At 28.6% G+C, this 18199-nt stretch overlaps 1 protein-coding gene across 1 annotated transcript; it reads right to left on the bottom strand.

The window, feature by feature from the left end:
- Positions 1-440: 440 nt before the first annotated feature.
- On the bottom strand, positions 441-1688 carry BDBG_02893 (uncharacterized protein; the record flags this gene model as incomplete). The annotated part of the gene is made up of 2 exons (XM_031721004.1): positions 441-453; positions 1192-1688. 2 exons carry the CDS (start codon positions 1686-1688, stop codon positions 441-443), a joined length of 510 nt encoding a protein of 169 aa, XP_031577373.1.
- Positions 1689-18199: the final 16511 nt, after the last annotated feature.

Genomic DNA, 18199 nt, shown 5'->3' on the forward strand with positions numbered 1-18199 from the left:
GATATAAATAATCAGTTTCTCTACATTCTGCTGACAATATTTATATTATTATATAGAAACAGACTTATATTCTCTATAATATCAAGACTCTGAAGAGAGAAAGTCTTGATAGAGAGTATATAGTAGTGTATATATTAGCAGTTTCTATCTCATTCTTCTGTAGTAGTTAAAGCAAAAAAAAGATCTTAGAAATAGTTTTTTACTTCTCTTGAAAAAGTAAGATGTTTTTCTCTGAGTTTTATACAATATTCTTATAAAGAATTAAAAACAGAGTTATTTTCTGTTATAATTTCATATTCTTTTAAACAAGAATTACTTTTTCAGTAGCTGAAGAGCTTTCATTAATACTTAATTCTTTTTAACACTCTTTATTAACTGATTCAAGTTACACACTTGTTGTGTGAGAAGAATTGAATGATTTAGAATAAAATTGAATAGTTTTAATCAATTTCTCTGTAAAAAATTGATTTATTTTTTGTCAGTTTTTCTCTCAAAAACTGTCATATTATCTGATTTAATATTAATTGATATTATACTTTTTCTCACTGTACTCTAAGAAAGAGATTGTAAAGATTTTATTGATTTATATTAAAAATCAATTTTAGTTTATTAGATTCTCTTCAAAAATCTAACCTAGTTTCTGAACTAGTGTGAAAAAAATCAGGTGTTTTATATATAAAAGTCTTTTATTCTTCTTTTGAAACAGTCTGATCAACTTTTCATTGAGTAAGAATAATGAGTTCAAAAGTACACTCAGTTGATGTGAAAAAAGATGCTTTCTCAAATGCTATTTCTGAGATTGAAATTCTGAAGAGAAGAAAGAAAGAAGAAATAGAGAAATAATAAGTTCTTGAAATACAGCAACTGAAAAAAGTAAGTAAAATTCTTGAAAAGCAGTGTCTGAGTGAGATGAATGAAGAACTTCTATTAATTCTTCATACTCAGGCTAGACAACTACAGAAAGTAATCAAGTTCAAACATGGAATTTCAAACACAGTTCTAAAAACTTTGAAAATTCCTCATACAATCACTGACTCTTCAGTTTACTCTTCTTTCTTTTCTACTTCTTCTTCTTCTTCTTCTTTAAATCAGAAGAAAATATATGCTCAAGCAGCTGAATCTGCTGTCTCTAAATCTACTGTCTCAAAATCTGCTCAAAATCCTGAAAAAACTGAGAAGAATACTTCACACCGCTTCACCATGAACTCGCTCGATTTTTTGAATAAGAACCCGCCGATAGATCCATTGAAAAGCCCTCGATCATACGAGCATTTTGACCCCATCGCCGACCGCATACCCCGTGTGGTGGTGGAGATATCCAGCCAAACGTGAACTAGACGTTGTTCGAAACTCCCGTGTGGGATTATCCCCCGTTCACCCCTACCACACCACAACCCCGGGCCAAAGTGCCATACAAATTGTAAGGTGAAGAGACATAGCCATATGCGCCAATCTTCTTGATTTTGGAAGATCCCTGATCTGTAATTGTGGAGATATCCGAGAAGTGACCTCCGCGAAAACCCTGTCCACCTTTGATGTTTCAAAACATCAACGCCAAGTCCCACCCTCGTACCGCCCTCCCCAATCTGGCCCATCCCCGGCAGAAAAATACAAAAAGATACCTCGGTGATAATATCAAGCACATAATCAACAGACACTTCTGAAGTGCAACCTCCACAGTCTGTCATCAGTGTATCTAGACTTCAACACCAAGTCTCACCCTTGTACTACCCCTCTCAATCTGGCCCATCCCCGGCAGAATAATACAAAAAGATACCTCAGCAACAGCATTTGATACATAATCAGTGAACAATGAGTCAACAGCACATCAATAACTATAAAATCAGTATATCTCAAGATCTGACTGAGCCTTGGATCCCTGCACAGTGAGATATATTAAATCTAGTTTTAATATCTCAATATTCAATAGATTCTGTAAGAGATTGAGAACAGTAACACTAAATTTCTATTGAATTTGAGAATTAACTCTATATTGATATAATCATTGACAAAGTCTTCTATTTTGAGATATAAATAACCAGTTCCTCTACATCTCACTGACAATATTTATATTATTATATAGAAACAGACTTATATTCTCTATAATATCAAGACTCTGAAGAGAGAAAGTCTTGATAGAGAGTATACAGTAGTGTATATCTTAGCAGTTTCTATCTCATTCTTCTGCAGCAGTTAATGCAAAAAAAAAAAGATCTTAGAAATAGTTTTTTACTTCTCTTAAAAAAGTAAGATGTTTTTCTCTGAGTTTTATATAATATTCTTATAAAGAATTAAAAACAGAGCTGTTTTCTGTTATAATTTTATATTCTTTTAAGTAAGAATTACTTTTTCAGTAGCTGAAGAGCTTTCATTAATACTTAATTCTTTTTTACACTCTTTATTAACTGATTTGAGTTGCGCACTTGTTGTGTGAGAAGAATTGAATGATTTAGAATAAAATTGAATAGTTTTAATGAATTTCTCTGCAAAAAATTGATTTATTTTTTATTGATTTTTCTCTCAAAAACTGTTATATCATCTGATTCATTATCAATTGATATCATACTCTTTCTCACTATATCTTAAGAAAGAGATTGTAAAGATTTTATTGATTTATCTCAAAAATTAATTTTAGTTTATTGAATTCTCTTCAAAAATCTAACCTAGTTACTGAACTAGTGTGAAAAAAATCAGGTGTTTTATACACAAAAGTCTTTTATTCTTCTTTTGAAACAGTCTGACCAACTTTTCAATTGAAAACAGACTTAGAAATATCTCAATTGAAACAGTCTGATCAACTTTTCATTAAGTGAGAATAATGAGTTCAAAAATACACTCAGTTGATGTGAAAAAAGATGCTTTCTCAAATACTATTCCTGAGATTGAAATTCTGAAGAGAAGAAAGAAAGAAGAAATAGAGAAACAACAAGTTCTTGAAATACAGAAACTTGAAAAAGCAAGCAAGATTCTTGAAAAGCAGTGTCTGAGTGAGATGAATGAAGAAGTTCTGTTAATTCTTCATACTTAGACTAGACAACTACAGGAGATGATCAAGTTCAAACTTGAAATCTCAAACACAGTTTAAAAAACATTGAAAATTCCTAGTACAATCACTGACTCTTCATCTTGCTCTTCTTCTGTTTTTTCTACTTCTTCTTCTTCTTTGAATCAGAAGAAAACATATGCTCAAGCAGCTGAATCTGCCATCTCTAAACCTGCTGTGTCAAAATCTGCTCAAAATCCTGAGAAAACTGAGAAGAATACTGCTCATATCTCTATTCATAGAAAAGTGAAAAAGGAAATGTAAAAAGAGAAAAACTTTCAAATCTTCAGAAATAGAAGACTTATTCTCAAAGTCTTAAATCAGAATATTCTGTAAAGAAACAAGCTAAACTCAAATCTCATTTTCAGAATCAGAAATGAAATTAATCAGCAGTTCTTTTCTCAGTTGATGACTGATATTGAAGTTCAAAAACCAGTTATAGCTTCAATTGAGTCATTATTCTTTGAAAACTTTATCATTCTGACTACAATGCCTGAATTCAGTGCTGAATTCCTTATTCAGAATAAGAATCTCTGAAAGTCAGCAGTAGAATCTTTGCTAAACACAATAATTCTATCTGAAAGAGATGAAAAGTGAGACAAATTCATTCTTTATAATATTCCAGTTGAAATTTTTGACTGTGAAGAAGAAATACTACTTCTCAAAAATGAATTAGAAGAATACAACTCTATTCAACTGAGAAAGAAGCCTGTATAACTAAATTCAATTGAGTTCAGATAAAGCAGGAGAAATGCCTCTGTTCTAGTATATATAAAAACACTTGAACAGTCAAAGATCTCTAAAGTAAGAGTAGCAGATTTGAAAATGAGAGTTCATAAATACAAAGACTCAAGAATGAATCTCAAAGTTCAAACACAGTGTTCAAACTGTCAAAGATATGAACACTTTGCAATCTCATATTTTAGAGACTCAAAATGTGTATTCTGTGCCAGAGATCACAAAACTAGTGAGCATAAATGTGAAACATGCTCAAAAAGAGATAAAATATATCAACACACTCTGCTTAAGTGCTCTAATTGCAAAGAAAAACATGCATCTAGCTCAAAAGAAGGTATGTTTGCTTCTAGAACTCAAAAGAACTGGAGAAAAGATGAAGCTCAAAGTCAATCTAGAACTGAAGAGAAGAGTCAAGTCAGTAGACTGATAACTACAAGCTTAAAAAGAAGAAACTCTTAACTATTTAAATCTTCAAACTTCAATTCTTCAGTTAAATGTAAACAGAATTTGAATCCTCAAACTCCTGTTAAGATTAGAGAATTGAGAAATGACTCTGGTGATAAACTAGATATAATGCAAGCAGTTGAGATCCCTACTTTTCAAAATAGTTATAATCTACTATCTGATGATAGTGACTAGATCCTACTCTATCTCTACTCTCTTTTAGTATGAATATACAACAAAAATAACAAAAAAAGTTTAAAAACTCTTTAAGAATCACATTTATTCAAAATAATATGAATAGAAACTTAAATTATATTTATTCTTGTCTTCAAATTGCATTTGAATAAAAAGTTGATTTTATACTACTTCAGGAACTGAATTTTGATGCTGAGCAAAATTACATCATTTCTCATTCAAGCTACTACTGCTTTCTATCTCAAAAGTCTGAGATAAAGTCAAGAGTAGTGATCTATGAAAGAAAGAGATCAAGATATCAATTTAATCTAAGATTTGATATCATGTCTGACTCTGATATTCTGGTGAGTGATATTATAGATAAAGAAAATGAGTTTGATACTATACATCTCATAAATATCTATAATGAAAAGTCATTGAAGAAAAATAACAATATCTGAACAATTGATAGAGGATTTCTGAACATAACTTTATCAAGAAACTCTATAATTGCAGAAGATTTCAATGCACATCATCCCTGATGAAATTCAGAATGCAAGAGAGCAGTGAGAGCTGATAATCTGATTGAATAAACCTTTGAGCATTCAATAGATTTGATTAATAAGTCTGATCAACAAACATTCTTTAGAAAAGACATGAAATAGAAATCTATTATAGATCTAATCTTCATGTCACAAAATCTAATAAAAAGAAGACTTGTAAACTGATTTATTGATTCAAATGAGATATCAGAATCAGATCATGAGATTATTCAATTTAATATTGAACTGAGTGAAAAATAAATGAGTGAAAATTCTCTTCTCTCTAATCAGTTTGACTTTGAAAAAGCTGATTGAAAAGCAGTTGAAGAAAGTATAAAACTATTATAATCTGAAAAGCAGAGTGAGCTATATTAAAACTCTGATCAAGATATCTCAAATGAAAGACTTAAGAATAGAGTGATACTCATTACATCTATTATTCTAATAAGTGTTAGAAAAAATATTTTAAAGAGAAAGTCTTCTGAGTATTTCAAATTTTAATGAAATGAAAATATCACATCTAAAAGAAAACAATTAGCTACTACTAGAAGAGATTGAAAGAATAATGTAATATCTGATAAAGAGTTTAAAGCTGTCAGAAATAAATATTTTTCAGATATTAAAAGAGCTAAAACAGACTGCTGAAATAAATTTCTTGAAGAAGTATAAGATAAAAAAGTTTTTAAAGCTTTTAACTATACTAAAATAAAAAGTATAGCAAAACTTTCAGCTCTAGAATATGAGTTTCAGAATGAATTATATACAGTAAATTCTTTTGAGAAAAAATGTTAAGCTTTTATAAGAATTCTCTTTCAAAACTCATGAGATTCAGACTCAGAGAAACAGAATATATCACTTTACAACTATATTAATGAAAATGACTAAGAATGATCTGAGCTTATATAAGATGAGTTAGAGTCAGCTATCTTCTCAAGTTCAGTTAAAACTGCTGCAGAGCCTGATTCAATCAATCACTTGATTATTCAAAATATATATTCCTACTTAAAGAATGAATATTTTCAGCTCTTTTTCAATCTCTTGAAAAATGAATATCATTCTGAATGTGAAAGAGAAATAACTGGAGTATTTCTGACAAAATCTAATAGAAAAACTTCAATTTTTAAGTCATATAGAGTAATATCTCTATTGAACTGTCTAGAAAAGGTTTTAGAAAAGATAATAGATACTTAACTATCTTTTACAAGCTCTATGAATAATTCTCTTTTATTCAGTGAATAAATGAGAGATAGAAAGCAATATTCTGTAATTAACACTATTCTCTCAGTTATTCATAATATTCAAATAGCAAAGTATGAAGATCTAGTCTCAACTGCAGTTTTTATTAATATAAAAGAAGCATTTGATTATGTTTCAAAGTCAAAGTTAATTCAGACTTTGAAGATGTTAAAACTGTCACTTTCTCTAATAAAATGAGTTAACTATTTTATATCTAAAAGAATCATATAAATATTCTTTGATGAAATGAAATAAGATAAGACTGTGATAAAAATAGAAGTACTGTAAGAATCTTTAATCTCATCTATTTTATTTACAATATACACTGCATATCTATTCAAGAATAGAGATATGAAAATAGTGTGATCTGCAAGTTATATGAATGATATTAATCTAGTCTACAGCTCAAAAACAATCAGAGAGAATTAAAAAGTGATTGAAAAAGTAGTAAAGAAAATCTTTATTAGAGTAGATATTAATTAAATTCAATTTAATATGAATAAAACTGAGTTAATTCATTTCTTTTCTAGATTCAATGAGAAAGAACTATGACTAACTCTTTTAAATAGAGAGATTAAACTCAGTTTAAATGTAAAATAATTAGAAGTATGATTAAACTTCAAGTTGAATTTTAAATATCTTATTCAATAAAGAACTATTAAGACAGAAAGACTATTGAATAATATAATCAGACTATTAAAAACAGATAGAGATCTATTCTTCCAGGCTATGAGATAGTTATATATAGTCTGTATTATCTCAGTAGCTGATTATGAAGGTCAAGTTTGATGAAATAATCAAGAAAATTTCACTCAACTTTTTCAAAGTCTGTAAAATAGAGATTTGAGAAGAATTCTGGAAGCATTTAAATTATCTTCTATTAAAGCAATGAAGATTGAAGCTTCAATTTCATCTCCTGCTATTAGATTTTAAAAGAACTGTATGAACTATGCTCTGAGAGTTATAAAGATAAGCTTAAATCATATAATCAGAGAAAGAGTCTCTTCATCATTTTCATCAATTAACTCTGAAAATGAACTAGATTAAAATAGATTTCTTGATTGAAATGAAAATAATTCTTCAAAGAAAATGTCTTCTCAACTATACAGACTATACTCACTGATTAAAGATCAATTTTCTTCTTTAAATATTGAAAAAGTTAATCATGAGAAGATATCTCTCTGGAGAGAAAAGCTTGATTCTCTTATAGACTTACAAATAAGTGAACTATCTAAAGAGAAATAATATAAACACTATTGGAAGAGAATTTCTACAATCAATATAGAAGACTCTATTCTGATTTATTCAGATAACTTAAAAAATAAGAATTTGAATAGATTAGACGCAGACATTGCTTATACTGAAGATAAGATTAATTTTATTGTAGATTTCTGAAATCTAGACAGTGAATCTGAAGTCTTTGATACTGAACTATTTATAATAGTGAAAGCTTTTAAACTCATTGAAATAAAATCTTATAAAAGAGAAAATAGTTTAAAAGAGATATGAATATTCTCTAACAGTCAAGCTGTCTTAAAAAGACTTAGAAATAGTCAGATTCATAATAATCAAATGAAGCTTGAACTGATTTTAAACTCTGTTTTGAAAATTTCAAAGAGAAGAATATTAAAGCTGATAATTAATCTACACTGAGTTCCTGCTTATATGAACATTCATGACAATGAATTGGCTGATTCAACTGTAAAAAGAGGTTCAGAATTAAGCAGATCTATTCAAAAAATTGTGTCCTGGTCTTTTATAAAGAGAAAGATAAAAGAATCTTGTTTAGATAAGTGAAATGAAAGCTGACAGAAATAAAAGAAGAGTATACATTATTCAAGATTTGAAATAAAACTCAAGTGAAAATCTTGTTTAATCAAATGTAAAAAGAAAATATTTTCATCTATAATACAGCTGAAACTAGAACATGACTATTTCAAATCTTATATACAAAGATTTGATGATAGATTTGATTCAATAGAATGCTCATTCTGCAATGTAAATGAGAATCCAGAGTATATTATAATGCACTGTGCATTATACAATAGTCTCAGAGTCAGTTTGAAAGAGAAGTATAATCTAAATCAATTCAATATGAGATTCTTATTCTTATCTGAGACAGGAATTAAATACTTAATAGACTTTCTATTAGAAACTCAAGCAGCTACAAGAAAATGGCTAAATTCACAAATATCTGAATATGAAGAGGAGGAAATTGATCAGATATAGTCTGTTAAAACAGCTATATACTATCTTTTAATAATTTGTTTTGTTACAGTCTCTCTTTACTTTACTTTTCCTTTCTATTCTTTTCTATCTATCTATTTAATGTGTCTATCTTTAAGACTGTGTTCTCTTTTCTTTTGTCACGATATTGTCAAATGGTTTCAAAGTATCAGAAGATGTTAAAATAGTGTAATTTGTAAACAGTTTTTGTATTCTGAGCTGGTATTTTCTGATTTTGCATATCTGAAATTGGTGAGTGTATAATAGTTAACTTTATAGATATAGGAAAAACCCTGAGAACTAAAAGTTCTCAGGTAGATGTCATAGTCTCTGACTGCATACATCTATAATTGAAGAATAATAATAATAATAACAGCTAATTCTGAATAAAAGAAGATTATCTGTGAGTTACTCTCTAGTCAGACTGCAGTGAACTACTCAGATTTAATTGTATATATTTTTATAATAAAGATTTTTCATTTTCTTAATATTCTTAAATCTGAAGAGCTGTTCAGGCTGATGTTAATCAGAGTATGAATAATTGAATATTAAAAACATGAACTGTCTCATATGTATTCATTAATCTGACTAGAGAACTCTAAGCAGTTTTTACAGTCTGAGATGATTGATAAGATTATATCTGCAGAGCTGCTAAGCACTGCTGAGAATACACACAGATTGAGTGAATTGATTTATAAATTTATAATTCATGATTTATATAATACTGGCAGGGTGAGCCTCTGCTACAAGAATGACAGATGTATGAAATATTTTCTTAAAACCTTTCAGAGTGCTACAGCTGTTGAAGAGAATGACTATTCTCTGTATAGACAGCAGTATGATTCATCTATCTTCTTCAAATATACTGTTAACAACAGTGAGATTATAATTGACAACTGCTGAGTTGTTTCATACAATCTCTATCTTATTCATATATATAAAGCTTATATAAATGTTGAGATCTGCACCTTCATTGAAGTTATTAAATATATTAATAAATACATTTACAAGGGCTCAGATCACACTACTCTTCATATCATTAGCTTTAATAATGAGATTGATATTCAACTGTATGAACATTATATCAGCTCAACTGAGGCTGTATAATATATATTTATATTTCATATACATCAGGAGTTTTCATCTGTTGAGATATTATCTATTCATCTATCAGACTGTCAGATGATTTACTTCTCTGAATCTGAATATGAAGATTATAAATGTATGACTGATTGTTTAATAAATAATATATCTAAGTTTATAGCATTCTTTGTCTACAACTATTCACATTCAGATGCTTAGTATTTCTATCAAGAATTTCTCTGTCATTTTGTTTGAGACAAACGTAACTAAAGATGAAAGAGCTGTGTGAAGAAGAGACTAGTTAATTGTCTGTCTCATCTCAGTTCATATAATGATGAGAAATTCTTTTTACAGCTACTTCTTATTAATATATGTGATTCTCTGAGCTTTGAGACTCTGTGAATAATATATGATGTTCACTGCTCTATATTTCATATAGTATGTCAGATGCTTGATCTTCTGTATAATAATAATGAGTGAATCATTACATTTGAATCTGCTGTTGTATTTATAACTGCTCACTGTATATAATCAGTATTTATCACTGTATTAATTTATAACAATATTGCAGATTCATCTGCTCTCTGAACACATTTCTGCCATACTCTCTATGATAATCTTTCACATTAACTGTATCAGATGAATTCAGACTGTATTAATAAGAGTTTTTCAGAAGATTTATATTATGACTATAGTCTGTTTCTTATTCAACAGCTGCTGCATGAGTTTGACAAGGCTCTTACAGACTTCAATCTGCCTGTATACAGCTCTGTATAAGATAGTCTTATTAAAAACTGACTACTTTTTAAGAAGCAGAACTATGATCTTATAGAGAAAATTATTACTGCAGATACTCTGCAGATGCAGTTGAATAATAATTAATATTATGTATATGATTTAATTCTGACTGCAATAGAATTACAGTCATCTCACTATTTTATACAGAGTTGAGATAACACTGATAAAACATTTTCTTTACAGAGCTCTGTATATCTGTCTATATATAGATGAAAAAGCAGTTCTTTGTGTAACTTTCTCTAGAATTGCATCTGTTCTTTTATTATATGATAGAATAGCTCACTCATATTATATCATTCTCATTGAATTGAATGCAGATTCTGTGTCAAAGATGACTATTTACAGTGAACTGAGCTATCTGCTACAGGTTGTGAATTTAATTATTTAAGATAAGGCCTTCATGCAGTATCACTATTATATAAAGATTGTTAATCTTCTTCTTCAAAATTTATATTCATTAGATAGGCTTTTTGATGATATCTCTATTATATTTAATAATGATTTTGCACAGACTCTGTCTATTATATGATATAATAGCTGTGCTGCAGTTATTACAGCTTGTCTGCAATATTCATATATATAACAGCAATTAACTGTACTGTGCTTAATAAGAAATATAAGACTCACTGTGAATAATGGTAATATGATATTCATGAATTAACTTAGTTCAATATTATATAATCTGAACTGTATTAACTGTATTAATCTTTCATCATATATTTATCAGATTACTAACATCAGTGTGCTATGTAAGAGAGTGTTTTCTACAGCTAAATTTAGAACTACAGCAGTCTGTTGCCCCGGTGATTGAATGATTAATGCAGTCACTCAGTAGCGCCTTGATGTGGGAAATCAAGACATGTGAGTTTGAAACCCACAGGAGATACATTAAATCCAGAACTCAAGCATCTCAGGTTTCTAATAAATACAGAGATGTACAAATTACTTCAATGAATTGCTCTATGTTTCTGAGCTGGGAAGTTATTATCACATGTATCTAATTTTCACTTCTTTGTATTTTCTTATGTTCTTGTTATCTTGATATGATCTTAACATCTGTATTTCCTTCTATATAATCAACAGTTAATCTGTATTTAACATCACACAAGGACTTATCATAAGCTCCGCTTGTATATGAATATAATGAAAGAATAATAATAGTAATAATAATAACAGCAGTCTGTTCTGATTACTTTGAAAGCGGTGTTATTCTCTCTGTATTAAATCAGAATATATTCTACATTTCATGAATAGATTATAATACTTATATCAGAGAACATTTATACATTCTATACTGTAAATATAACTTATACAGATGATCCGGCTCTGAGCTGTAAGAAGTTCTTTTATAAATATCTGACTATTATTAACTGTTTAGCTCTGTCATTATCTGTATTGAGATTAAAAGTAAGTACTTCTGTCATACTTCTGTCTAATCTTCAGTAATCTGAAGAGCTCTGCAATGATATAAGAACAATTATATAGTGAATAATAATCTGTTTACTTGAGATAAAGATTATATCTGATATATATAAGAGATTAATTTATATACTGCTATGAATTGATCTACATACTTGATCTGTTGAGATTTCATTTGATATGACTCACTGTCAGTTTTCAGTTCATTCATGCTTTGTAATGATAATTAACAAGTCTCAGAGACAGTCTCTTTCTACTGTTAATATTAATCTCAGAAATCCTGTATTCTTACATGATCAGCGGTATATTACACTTTCTTAAACTATAGATATCAGTCAGTTAATCATTCTGCTGAATGAGAATGATGATAGATATATATTAAATAAAATATATTCAGAGATTCTACAGTTTCTTAATTAATTCTTCTACTACTGCTGTTTTTTCTTCATTGTCTACAGAATGCTATTTTCAGGTATTAAAATAGAGATCTTTGAATATGTAACAAACTGTCATTTCAAATTAACACTAACTATTAAAAAAATGATAAAAGTAATAATGTCTTATCAGGCTCATACAGCCCACTCATGTCATTCTTTATTTTTCAAATTTTTTAATCAGAGCTGTAATTTCTGTGAAGACACTCTGTTAACTGAGTTAAGTTATCTGTAACAGACTCACAGTCTCACTCTACTCTCTATATAAATACTTCATCTCTTTCTCTATCTTATAGAGTCAGTGCATCTTCACTCACAGCTGTAATAACTTCAACTTTATAATCTTACTGTCACTTATCTCATCATTCTTCTCTTTATTCTTCAGAGTTAGAAACATTATCTGTTTCTTTTTAATCAGACTGAACAGCTTAGCTGTCTGATCTGACTTCACATTAATAGTCTACTTCTTCTTCTTTCTCTTCTTCTTCTTATTCTCCTCTACAGTGATTGTATTGATGAGAGCAGCAGTCTGCTGATTCTCTGTTATTTACATGTCAAAATATATGTTTTACATATATATTTTCTTGAAGAATAATATTATTATGTTGTATATGTGTAATCTATCTATATGAGTTACAATAAATGAATAGATTGAGATGGCATGTGACTAGAGTTAGTGTAGTAATTATCAACATCTTTTCTTGCTACACTGTAATCTATAAACGGCCCGGTGGCGTAGTGGTTAACTACACTATCATGGAGCCTCAATTAGCGGCCTTCCCCCCGGGGAATGAATGCTAAGAGGGGGCAGGTTTGAACCCTGTGAGAGTCATCTTAACCACAGCTTTCACTGTTAAGTCATAAAACAGTACCAGGGGCCCCTGAGTGCACTATAGTGAATCATTGTCAAGCTTAAGATGTCTACTCTGAGAGTTTCCAGACACTAATTCTCACTGATCTTAGAGTTAACAGTCCTTCAGGCACTTCAAGTTAGATCAGTACTAGAGTGATTGAGATCTAGAGTGCCCGCAGAATAGTGAATCATTATCAAGCTTAACTGGCCAGATCTCATCTTTCTCATACTAGACACTCACTTCTGAGTAATTGACATTTAAAAACTATCTGATTAGAATACTTCAGGCCTAGTAAGAACCTAGATGAGATGAGATCTAGACACTCTTAATAGATGATTAGTGCAAGCAAGATCATGACAGTCAATTGATAGACTGAAATACTGAGATTGACAGCTGAAAGATTAGAGACTTAACTAGAATTGAGTAGCTCTGATATTATTCTTAGTGAGAATCTCACTTATAGATAAGCTAGTTACAGAAGCTAGCTGAGCAGCAGCTCTTTAGAGAGAATGATAATCTCTGAAGCAGGCCTGAGAGAACAGAGACAGCAGTCAATTATATAGAATGCTAAAATATATATATAGCTTAAGATGTAAACTGCAGAGATCTTATTCTGTAGATCTCTCTTTACTATACTTATTTCTTTCTGTTCTTTTTTATCTATCTACTTAATATATCTATCTTTAAGACTATGTTCTCTTTTTCTTTATCACAATATTTTTAAATGATTTCAAAGTATCAGAAGATGTTGAAATACTGTAATTTATAAACAGTTTTTGTATTCTGAGCTGGAATTTTCTGATTTTGTATATCTGAAATTGATAAATGTATAATAGTTGACTCTGTAGATATAGGAAAAACTCTGAGATCTAAAGGTTCTTAGGTAGATATCATAGTCTGTGACTGCATACATTTATAATTGAAGAATAATAATAATAAATATAATCTATAAACTATCACTCGAAGTCTTCTTCATTCTCAAATCTTTTAAAAATGCAATAATAATTAATTATATCAATCAGACTCTTATTTTCTCATTTAAAAAGACATCTGTACAGTAATAACTGTAAAAATCAAGAAATACATGTAAAATTCATCGATTCACTGTATTATTATTATTATTTAATTATTCTTTTCTAATCTCTTTTAAATCAATTCTTTCAATAAATTCTTCAAATGCAGGCTTAATCAGTGACTTGATGAGACTGTCAGCTATATTCACTGTAGAATTAACATGTTGCATCATAATTTTCTCTTTTTCAATCAAATTGCAGAGTATATAATATCTAATCTCAATGTGATATAATCTTCATGTTAAGAACTTCTCTTTCACTAGATTGATTGCTTCCTTATTATTCACTTATAGAAATAAGTATATTTTCACTTTTTCATCATTCATCAACTCAGTATTATATAACATATTATTCAATTATATTATCTTATAAGCTGTCTTACTAGTAGACTGACCGTGTGACCGTGTCTGAGATCAGAATCAAACTTTACAGTTATTACATTGTCTAAAAGTATTACTTCTGATTATAATTTGTGTTCATTACATTGATCTCAAATCACATTATTTCAAATGTTAAAGATCTCAGATTCACTTTTCAAATAAAAATCTAGTCTTAGATAAAGAATATGTTTAAATTCTTAGTCACATTTTCATTCTGATTTCATTATTGAGAATGACATTAAATGAGATTATGAAATCATTTCTCACTTATATAATATTATAACATAGTGCTCATTTGTTGAAAATTTAACAGAAAGTATTATCAAATATCATTACTTTTCTAAACACAGATTGCAATTAAGATAATTTCAATTGTAAAAAAAAATATAAAATACAAGACTGCATGAACAAAAAAATAAAAAATAAAATAAAAACAAGAAAAAATCCCAATGAAAAAAAAAGAAGAAGAAAGAAAAAAAAAACAAAAGAAAAAAAAATATAAAAAAAAAAATAAAAAAATCAAGATTGCAGAGCTGCAGTATTCTTAAAATACTTACTTCTCAGAGTCTTTACAATATTTATTTTTCACTGTGTATCTCTCATAGTGAGAGTAACATAGCTGTGATGAGTCATTGTCTTAATATCATCTAATAAATAATCAGTATATATCTGTATAAATGTGAATAATTAGAAAATATACACTTAAAAAGTGTGGTCAGAGTGAACTCTGCTGTCACTTGAATAACATTAAGAGTAGAATACTGAAATTGATGATTCTTTTCATTCATTTCCCAGACAAGGCATGTGAAGATGATCTTGAGAAATATAAGATCTCTTAACTTCTGATAAAAACAGATCTCACAGAGAGACTCTATTTTCATAATATCAGAGACTGAGTATTGTCAAAAAGTGTTACTTTTATATAATGTATATACACTTACTTCAGTAATTCACTCTCTGCACATATAGACTAACCGTGTGACTGTGTCTGAGATCAGAATCAGAATATTTGATGATCTTATTATCAATTCAACTGATTTCATTACACAGTTTTAACATTAGATAGTAGTTTTATACTGTCTCAGTGAGACTTACTGTCTACTCTTATCACATTTTTCAAATAAGATCATGATTTTTACTTCTCAATTTAAATTCTTTTTCTTTTCCTTTAAATGACTTTGAATCTCATTTGAGTGTTACCAAAAAGTGTTGCTTTTTAAAAAATTAAAAATAGTCTAAAAAAAACCTTAAAATGTCTAAAAATAGTAACTTTATATTAAGAATGAAACTAAATGAAATCAAATGAGATCACTTTCTTATTTTTTCTAAGTCATGATCTCATTTTGAGATCTGATATATAGTCACTTTGCATGTTTTTTTAATAATTAGTCTCAGCGGGATTCACATCAAGAAATGTATGAGACCAGATTAAATGAGATTAAACATGAAATTCATAGTCTCAGCAGCTAGTCTACGCACATGTGAGTGAGAGTTGCAGCTTTCTCACATCACACAGCTCTCATTGAGATGCTGGTGCCAGTGTGTAACTTATACAGCTTCTCAATTCAGCACACACTGCGCATATGCATCCCTGCGTATTGAGGCTGTGTTAATCATTATGACCTGGCATAGTACTCTCCTTTCTCGCGCCATGTTTATTTGAGAAGAGAGAGAGATGTAACTGTTGTTTGATTAAAAGAGTGTGAATAATTGATTATTATAGAAGATAATTTGATTTCTGCTGCATTTATTAAAAATTTGATTAGTCTATACTCTTCAATTTGAGAATTTCTGAGAGTGTTTTAATAGTTTTCATACCAGCTTGAAATTAGTGATGATTTGAAGAAGAGAAAAGAGAGAAGAAAGAAATGAGAACAACTTATCTTTATAATATGAAAACAGAGAATTACTGCAATTATTCATTCTAGTAATAAAGATCTGTTTTTTGCATATATCTCTGATACATATTACATAATAACTGTATACAAAGAATATCAACAGTGTATGTATTGAATGAAGATAATATTACTACATAATACTGTAGCTGTTTCTATACATCTCTGAAAGCTGTTAATATTTTCTTTAAGTCTCTTTATATTTGATAAGTCAGTAATATATTTCAATGCACTTCTTCTTTCATTATTATCATCATCATTATCATTATCATTATCATTATTACTGTCATCATCATCACTATCATTATCATTATTATTATTATCATTATTATCATTATCATTATTATTATATTATTTCTAACTGCCTCTGCCTTCACTTCTTTTCAACACTCACTGAAAATACTCATGTCATTCTTCTTCAAATATTCTGCAGTTCTGTGAATTATCAAGGCATGTAAGTGCTGTCACAGATTGAAGAGAGAGAAGAAGAAAGTATTTAAGTAAGAAGAGATAGATTATAAAATATGTTATAATATCTTGAAGAGACTCTGTAAGAGAGTAGAATGATAATAATTTTAAGTAATACTTCTGATGAATTTAGACTGAACTAAGTATAGAAATAATACAGATAATACTGTATATGAGAGAATGAAAAAGAAGACAGTGAAAAGTCTTATATAGTAGCAGTGAGATCAGAAAAAGTTCTGAAAATAATTTGAGATTAAGATAAAAAGAGAGAGAGAAGAAGAGTGTTACTGTAAATAAGTAACAGTATAAGAAGATTAAGAGAGTGTTAAAGTAGAAGATAAAGAAGTTAAAACTGATAAGTTTTTTATTTATTAAGAGATAATAATTTTTAATAATACTTCTATTCTCTAATTGATTAGCAGAAGCTGATAGAGAAGAAGAGAATTGAGATCTTATTCAGGTCTTGAATATGCTTCATGATTCAGAATATTAAGAAGATAGTTCTACTCTCTGAGTATATTAATCTACTTACTGCTGAGGTGAAACCTGAGACAGCAGATCAGAAAATGCAGGATTTTGAGGCACAGATGAACCTGACTGAGAGAGAGTAGTAAGAACCCTTCTCTGAGAAGACAGCAGAGAGAGATTTTAAGATGATTATCATCTCAGATAAGAAGAAGAAGAAGAAGAATAAGAATAAGAAGTGAATTATAAAGAATGATAAGAAGAATAAGAAAGAGAAGAAAGATAATAAGTAGAAAAAGTTTTTTTCTTTTTATATTAGTTAGTTATAAGTTTATAATTATTAATAATTGAAATTAATTTTAAGTTTTCAAAAATTATTGTACAAGTTGTAATCAATGTCAGAAATAATATATAAATATATATATTTAACTATCATGATTCATAAATCACTATAATATATAAGTATCAATATTTTTTCAACATTAATATTTATAATATTAATATATTTTTAATGATATTATCTGATAATATAATTTGATAACACTCTCTTTCACAATATTAATATATTTTAAGAAATATGATAGAGATTAATCAAGATTCTGTATTTACTTTTATATATTAATAATATTCAATCTGAGTTAGTACTAAAATTATAACTAAGCTAAGAAAGAAGATTATTTTCTCTTATATTAATTCTTCTTATACATATCAGTGATTAATTATTAAATATAAATTATTATCTTTCTTAAATTATTATTATATCTTCTGAATTCACTTCTTTCACTTCTTTCACTTCTATTGAAGATTTATAGAGTCTTTAACAAATTACTGTGAATCACAAAGTCTATATATTTACAATTCAACACAGAATGCTCTCTTTATATTATGATGATAATCACTTTATTCTTCATATCTGATTTCAGGTCA

The sequence above is a fragment of the Blastomyces gilchristii genome (assembly GCF_000003855.2).
Source record: "Blastomyces gilchristii SLH14081 genomic scaffold supercont1.4, whole genome shotgun sequence".
NCBI classification, from domain to species: Eukaryota; Fungi; Ascomycota; class Eurotiomycetes; order Onygenales; family Ajellomycetaceae; genus Blastomyces; species Blastomyces gilchristii.